This window comes from Aspergillus foveolatus (genome assembly GCF_047715535.1).
Source record: "Aspergillus foveolatus strain CBS 279.81 unplaced genomic scaffold BDW70scaffold_256, whole genome shotgun sequence".
Taxonomy (NCBI): domain Eukaryota; kingdom Fungi; phylum Ascomycota; class Eurotiomycetes; order Eurotiales; family Aspergillaceae; genus Aspergillus; species Aspergillus foveolatus.
In genome coordinates, this window is record NW_027396320.1 from 1 (window position 1) to 6,723 (window position 6,723).

General features: G+C 50.8%; 2 protein-coding genes across 2 annotated transcripts; both read right to left on the reverse strand.

The window, feature by feature from the left end:
- Positions 1-14: 14 nt before the first annotated feature.
- On the reverse strand, positions 15-1,264 carry BDW70DRAFT_165234 (uncharacterized protein; the record flags this gene model as incomplete). Its single annotated transcript, XM_073741689.1, has 2 exons — positions 15-138; positions 225-1,264. 2 exons carry the CDS (start codon positions 1,262-1,264, stop codon positions 15-17), a joined length of 1,164 nt encoding a protein of 387 aa, XP_073590477.1.
- Positions 1,265-3,136: 1,872 nt separating this feature from the next.
- On the reverse strand, positions 3,137-4,850 carry BDW70DRAFT_154756 (uncharacterized protein; the record flags this gene model as incomplete). Its single annotated transcript, XM_073739915.1, has 3 exons — positions 3,137-3,176; positions 3,467-4,143; positions 4,206-4,850. The coding sequence occupies 3 exons, from the start codon at positions 4,848-4,850 to the stop codon at positions 3,137-3,139; spliced, it is 1,362 nt and encodes a 453-aa protein (XP_073590478.1).
- Positions 4,851-6,723: the final 1,873 nt, after the last annotated feature.

Sequence of the window (6,723 nt, forward strand, 5' to 3'; positions counted from 1 at the left end):
CAAGGCAGGCCTGGTCAAGCTTCGCCTGCAGCCGTGCCTCGCGCGGGGATGCTGGTGGCCTCGGAGCCAGGCTGGCAGGGTAGGGCAGTGAGGGGGATATGGATGTCGGGGTTGCTGGTGATGGCGGTGGGATCATGACTGCAATGCGCGGTGAGCCTGGTAATGATGCCACAGCAGGTTCTGCAGCTGCATCTCGATGCAGTCTGAGCAGCCTCTGCCCGAACTCCTGCATCTGGTCCAGCGCAGCCAGCTGCGCTGTTGTGAACTGATGGCGCAGATGGACTGTCTGGTCAGGCTGGCTGGTGCGCCAGGCAAAGCAGATCAGCTGCTGCCAGACTTGGCAGTATCGCCGGTAGGTGCGAGGTCGCAGATGGATCTGGATTGGCCGGTTCCACACCCCGGGTTGACCGTGGAAGGTATTGATCTGGATCTGGTCAAACTCGTTGATCTGGCCACTGCGGATAGCCTGATAGGCCTGGTCAATCAGCCGCTGCACGCTGGCGCTGAGCTCGACAAGCAGGGGCTCTGTCTCCGGATCTGGTGGACACCCCAGCAGGGCCACAGCTGTCAGATCCTGCCCGCGCAGGTACTCTGGCCAGCGGGTCAGCTCCAGCCATGGCGATGCTTCGGTTGGGTGGGCATCAAGCACTGGCACGTGGCCGTCAGCTGTCATAGCTGCCATCTCCCCCGCGCGCAGGGCCTGGTCCACCCGCGCTCGAATGAGCTCCTCGTCAGTAGGCGCAGGCTGATCGAGACGCCGCCGTGGCGCTGGCGCGTCAGGGACCGGGGTGACCTCAAAGTAATGACTGCCAGCGCAGGTCACATAGAAGCGCTGGCAGCTCACCACGCGGTTAGCTAGGCGCACCTTCGCCAGGGCCTGCTCCTGCATGACGCGGCGCCGACCCGGGCCCCGGGTCCCATCCTGGTCCTGGTGGTGCTTACCACGATGGTTCTGCATGCATGTGACATGGCGGGCGATGTAGGGGCAATGTGGGCACCCATAACCTTGGTAGACGGGCAGCCCTGGCACTGGCGGGTCTGCTGGGGCTGGCTGGCGACAGGGCCCGCGGCAGGAGTCCACCCATGGTTGCTGGAGCATCTTGGCAAGGGCAGCCTTGCAGAGGGCGACGGTGGCTGCTGATGGGTGGCTGCGGTGACGCTTGCGGAGGTGTGTAAGCAATCTGGAGGGCGAGACAGCATACCGGCAGCAAGGTGCCGTGCAGATCCACACCTGGTAGGTGGGGTTATAGATAAAGAGATCCATGGCAGGGATAAAGTAGAAATAGTCCCTGTCTCAAATCTTGCGGAAGGGCCAGGATGGGGATCTTGGTCAGGAGAAGAGCAGGATATTATATTTCAGACACTACAGGGGAGGGTGGGGCACTCGGGGAAGAAGGGCGTTGGAGCGCGTCGCGTGGGCGTGCCTGGAAATACCTGATCTGACGTGACGCGACGCGACATGATCTTGGAACTGGATCTAGTAATAGTCTCTTGGCTTGGCAGATCAGAGAACCACTGGTATGGGCACGCACTGAGAGTACCAGCAGCACGCACCTCGAAGAAGATAAGATAAGAGAGATACACGATAAGATAAGAATGACATTGCACTGCAGTGGGATTGCGACTAGGGAACAGACTCGCACATCAGGCAATATTAGCAGGAGCTAAAGAAGAAAGATTTGGAAATCCTCGAGAAAGCTGCGCAATGATTGCTACTTTGATGGATGCAGGGCCGCAGCCCAGGAGTAAGAATGAGCTAAAGACACCATCACGATTATAACCAAGGGTTAGAAGGAATCCAAAGGAACATCTCAGAATGTTTCACGCCACACCGCGAGCAAAACAGCTCATGGGCTGGACTATCCTTTTTGGGCCCATTCTGGAGCACATCCAACATGAACGAGGCCGAATGGATGCCGAGCGAAAGGGCGTTTTGGATCAAGTCATCAAGGCCAGAGTGCTTGCCACAGCCGGTGCAGATTTTGCGGTCTTGCACCATGAGCGTGGCCGGGCGCGAGATGTCGGAGCCTGGGTATTTTACTTAGAGCTGAGGGCCTTGGAGACATTGAAAGGAAGGAATACCATGGCAGTCAAGTAAAGAGCCGATGTGTGCTCGCTCTTCAGGGGTGATGATCCAGCGGAAGCCGCCAGGGACGGGCTCAGAAAGAGGGGAGAGGGTAGTCATTTTGAAAGACTGTCGACGAGATGAGGACTGGAAAGCATGGGAGGGGTTGGTCAATGTCTGATATTTATGCCAGCTGGTCAATGTCTAGTATTTATGCCAGCTGCGTCAACATCTCCCATGGAAGCAAAACAGCTGGTAGTAGGATCTGCAGTACAGATACACGATCTCGAACTGGACTGAGAGGATCCATCCAGAACTGCTCAGTCGGACAAATGCAGACTAAGATATTGACTGGTTGGATCAGGTCAAAGTGGGGGATGGCGGGGTTGGGGTTGCATGCGGTCGGGCATTAGTGCTGATGTGAGATGATGATCAGTTTAAAGACTCTTTCTCCCATTACAGAGTAGGCCACCCGTCATTTCATCTCGAAACCGTTGATCTTCATCATGACAAACCCGATCAAGATCGATTCCCGCTTTGAGATCCGCAAGCTCGAGCCCAAACATCTCGAATAGGCCAAAGCAATCATCAGCCACAGCAACGTCTTTCACTCCCCCGTGTGGGCCGAGCTCTACCCCGAGAACCAGACTGAACGATTCCGAGCGACCTTCAATGGCGCCACGTATCTGGTCCAGCACCAAATTGACTCCGGTCTCTCCTACGGGGTGTTTGACACCAAGTATCGATTCAAACGAACGGAGTCTGCAGCAACAGGAGGGGCCATGTACTGGGAAGAGGAGTGGGATTCCAGCTTAACTGGCGATGACATCCTTGAACGAATGGATTTTCCACTGGCTTCCATCGCCCTCGCATTTGACGCTGCGGACCCAATCGATATGCGACAAGTAGTGCCCCTTTTCGAGCCGAACGCTTTGCCTCAGTTCCCGGTCTTTGCTGCCTTCCTCGATGCTGGAGATACAAGGGACCCAGGCACATGGGAAGCAAAAGGACCCAGACAGGTGCTGAAGCGGATGGGGACGGCCACACGGACAGATTACATGAACGCGGGCATCACCAAGACCATGGCCCACTGGCTGATGTGGGAGGCGGCCTGGAAAGGATTCAGGGGGATTAATATTGAATGCTATTATGATGCTGTCAACCATATCTGGAGCCATCCCGCGTTGCCATTCAAGGCCGAGATAGTGGCCAGGGTCAGAGTGAACGAGTATAAGGAAAATGAAGCAGGAGAACAAGTTCGACCATTCCCTCATGTAAAACAGGCATTGACAAAGGTTTATGTACGACTTAGATAGGTCTGTTGTCATGAGATGCTATCCTTATTCTGGGTTCAAGAACTCCCCTTCATGTAGTTTGAGTGACTGCCCGACCTTAGCACACAACTCCAATAAAGCGCTGCGGTCTTCGTTAGACGGCATCAAGGGTTTCTCATCCTTGCATCTCTCATGCCCACCCGAGTCGTATCTCCACTTCATCTTCCGCAGATACACGGGCCATAAAGTTTTGTCACAAAAGACCATGTAGCATTGTTGATGGAATCCAATCGCAATCTGCGTGTCTTGTTCAAACGGCAAAATCCTCCTGGTCCACCTCCCCGGCGTGAATCCAAACCGGAAGTGCCGTAGATGGGGGAGGGCGTTTTGGAAGGCCCGAAAGTAATTGGCCCAGCGTCCGCTGTACGAGGCGTAGAGTCGGTCGACCACCAGGTCCGGATGCGGGTGAAAGTCTTCCAAGGAAAGGATGGTCGCCGAAACGGGGATCGGCTCATCGACATTAAAAGAGAGTGCTGCCTCATAAATGATAGTGCATTGATCCAGGTAGAGCTCGAGAAGGGTCGAGCCGTGCGAAAGAATCCAGTCTAGCTGCGAGTCATGCATGAAGGCGTAGTTGCCGAGAGAAAGCAATCTTAAGCGCGGGAAATGCAGGCCACGCAGGTCTAGTTTTGGGCAGAAACCGGCACGTAGGCGAGAGTATAACGTCAAGTGCTCGAGGTTGGCCATCGTGGGCTTCAGCCAGGAGCGTGGCAGTTTGCGGTAGCAGTCCTGTGCATTTCGGGCCTATATTAGGACAAAAAAAGGCGAAGTTTGCAAGTGCAACAGAAGGGTCTCAATGCACATACATGGACGAACTGGCTCTCTTCCCGATCAACATTGGTGACATCAAGCCTCAAAATTTGGAGGCTGTTCAGGACCTTGTTGCGATTTGCTGCGGTTTGGGTCTCATTGAAATAAACATTTTGGAAGTCCAGCAGGCCCAACTCCCGCAGAGGCCGGGGCAGAGCAACCACTGCAGACAGAAATCGCGTCAATATTACATCCCTAACGGCGAGACCCTGGAGACAGTTGTCAAATTCAGTCTCGCCACAATCGTCATGAAACCGGAGAATGAGACTCTCCAGGCGAGGAAGCTCTTTGAGACGGTCAAACGCGTTCCATAAACGCTCCCCAAGGCTGGTTCTGGACCAACCATTCTCTTGATATTGGAACTCTTGCAAGTAATCCCAATCACTAACCTCGTCGTCCAGATTCCACGTGTTCATATAAAGCTTGGTCACGCACTTGGCAAGCACGGGTCTGCTGATAATGTGGTCTAGTCGGTCGAAGCTCGCATCGGTCAGACTCACGGTCAGACAGTCAAAGACCCAGCGCTGACCAATGGCGCTGAGAACGTGGCTGGAGCATCGCAGGTTCTTGCGCGTTGTCGAATCAGCATAAAAGAAAAGTCGGTCGAGGATTTCTGGAGGAAAGGACATCAGGCGGGCCATGGTGGGGGTTCGTGCTGTTGAAGGTCTGGAGTTGCCGCCTGTCAGCCAAAATCGGAGCCCTTACTAATACTACTGTACTAACGTAATCCACCACCGAGCGAGCGGCACCACCGAGCGAGCGCCGATCTCCAACCACGGTTGAAATACCATCATTTAAACAACAAAATGTCCACCAATTCTGCAGATTCAGCTGTTCAACAAGAAGGCAGAATACTACTTGCTATTCAAGCAATTTAAAAAGGTTAATATAAGGATGCCCAAGCCGCTGCAGCTGCATATAATGTTAAATATTCAACATTAAAGCACCGCGTCAAAGGGCGTGCTTCACGCGTTGATTTAAAACCAAATGGCCAAAAATTCACCTCTACAGAAGAATCTATTCTTTAAAATTGGATAATATCTGCAGACCAACGTGGGCTTCCAATTCAATATCATCATATACAAGAAATGGCTCTTATTCTACTTCAAAATTGTCTTGGACCAACTGCCTACATTGGAAAAAATTAGGCTAGTTGGTAGGTTGGAAAACAACCAGACTTTAAAGCCAAATATATCCGAAAATATGACTATGAACGCGCGAAATGTGAGGATCCAAAGATTCTTAAGGCTTGGTTTGCTTTAGTACAAAATACAATTGCAAGATATGGTATCTTAAAAGAAGATATCTATAATTTTGATGGAACTGGGTTCTTAATGGGAATAATCTCTTCCTGCAAGGTATGCCTTTGTTTAAAACTTCTAGATTAAGTTACTAACTTCTTAGTGTGGTAACACTCTTAGTAACGAAGTCGATTGGGTCGAGCCGTGGGCCACAGCTGGCCCGACGGCGGCGAAGTCGCAGGCCGGAGGCCTCGACTGTCGCCTGCCCCTCCGTCCTACCCGGACGGGGTTCTTGTCACTTTTATATCTGCTGTAGCGGGGCCGGAGAGATAGCGGCTGCATCTCCGCCGAGGTCGGTAGCTTCGGCTACCGGCCTCGCTGGCCTCGAGTCGAAGCTATCTCGACATCGCCAGCGGCGATCTGTAGCCGATATCACATAAATAATATATATAAGATCTTATAGTCCTTGTATGGACTCTGGTAATCTGCATATCTTTAGAACCAAAAGGTCAAGAAATTTATTATATTAATCAGATTTTAACAAAGTACTATAGATCCAGGAGTTTTTATTAATAACCAAGGAGTCATTATAGTTCTCTACATGGATAATATATTAATCTTTGGTAAAAACAATAAGGACATTAAGTCCACCAAGGATCAGCTAAAGAGCTTTTATCTAATAAAGGATCTAGGGCTAGCGCAGAAGGTATTAGGTATAGTGTGTGACAAGTCCCACGGGACTCCCACGAGTCCCGCCAAGCGTATATTTTTGCATAAATATCCTAATTAGGATGGATAAAATGATGATTCATCCGACATTTTCACCGTTATTATACAGTGTTTTGGTTCTATATTAATCTCTTTTAATTAGCTACGATCCTTACGAATTCAACGAAATCTACTCGTATATAGATTTATTGCGTACTAGAAACTATAGGTTCCCCTCCTTTGTGAAATATCTAGCCCTTTAGTGGTTACTCTTAGAGGAAATGGCGGTAGTTAAAGTGCAATAGTATAAGAGCAAGAAATATATATATTTATATGAGTACAATACCACTATCCTTAACAAGATCCCCTTATTTAGCACTTGTACCGCACCTGTTAGACGAAATTGGCTAATTCCTGGTATTCTGAGTAGTATATATTATCGAATTCCCTTTTTTACCTTCTGAATTAGTAGAATTATGTAGGGGAGGTTTAGAGAGGTATATATTGGATATAGATCTACGCATAGGTAAAATATTCTTTTATCATAACCTCGGGGGGATCGAAT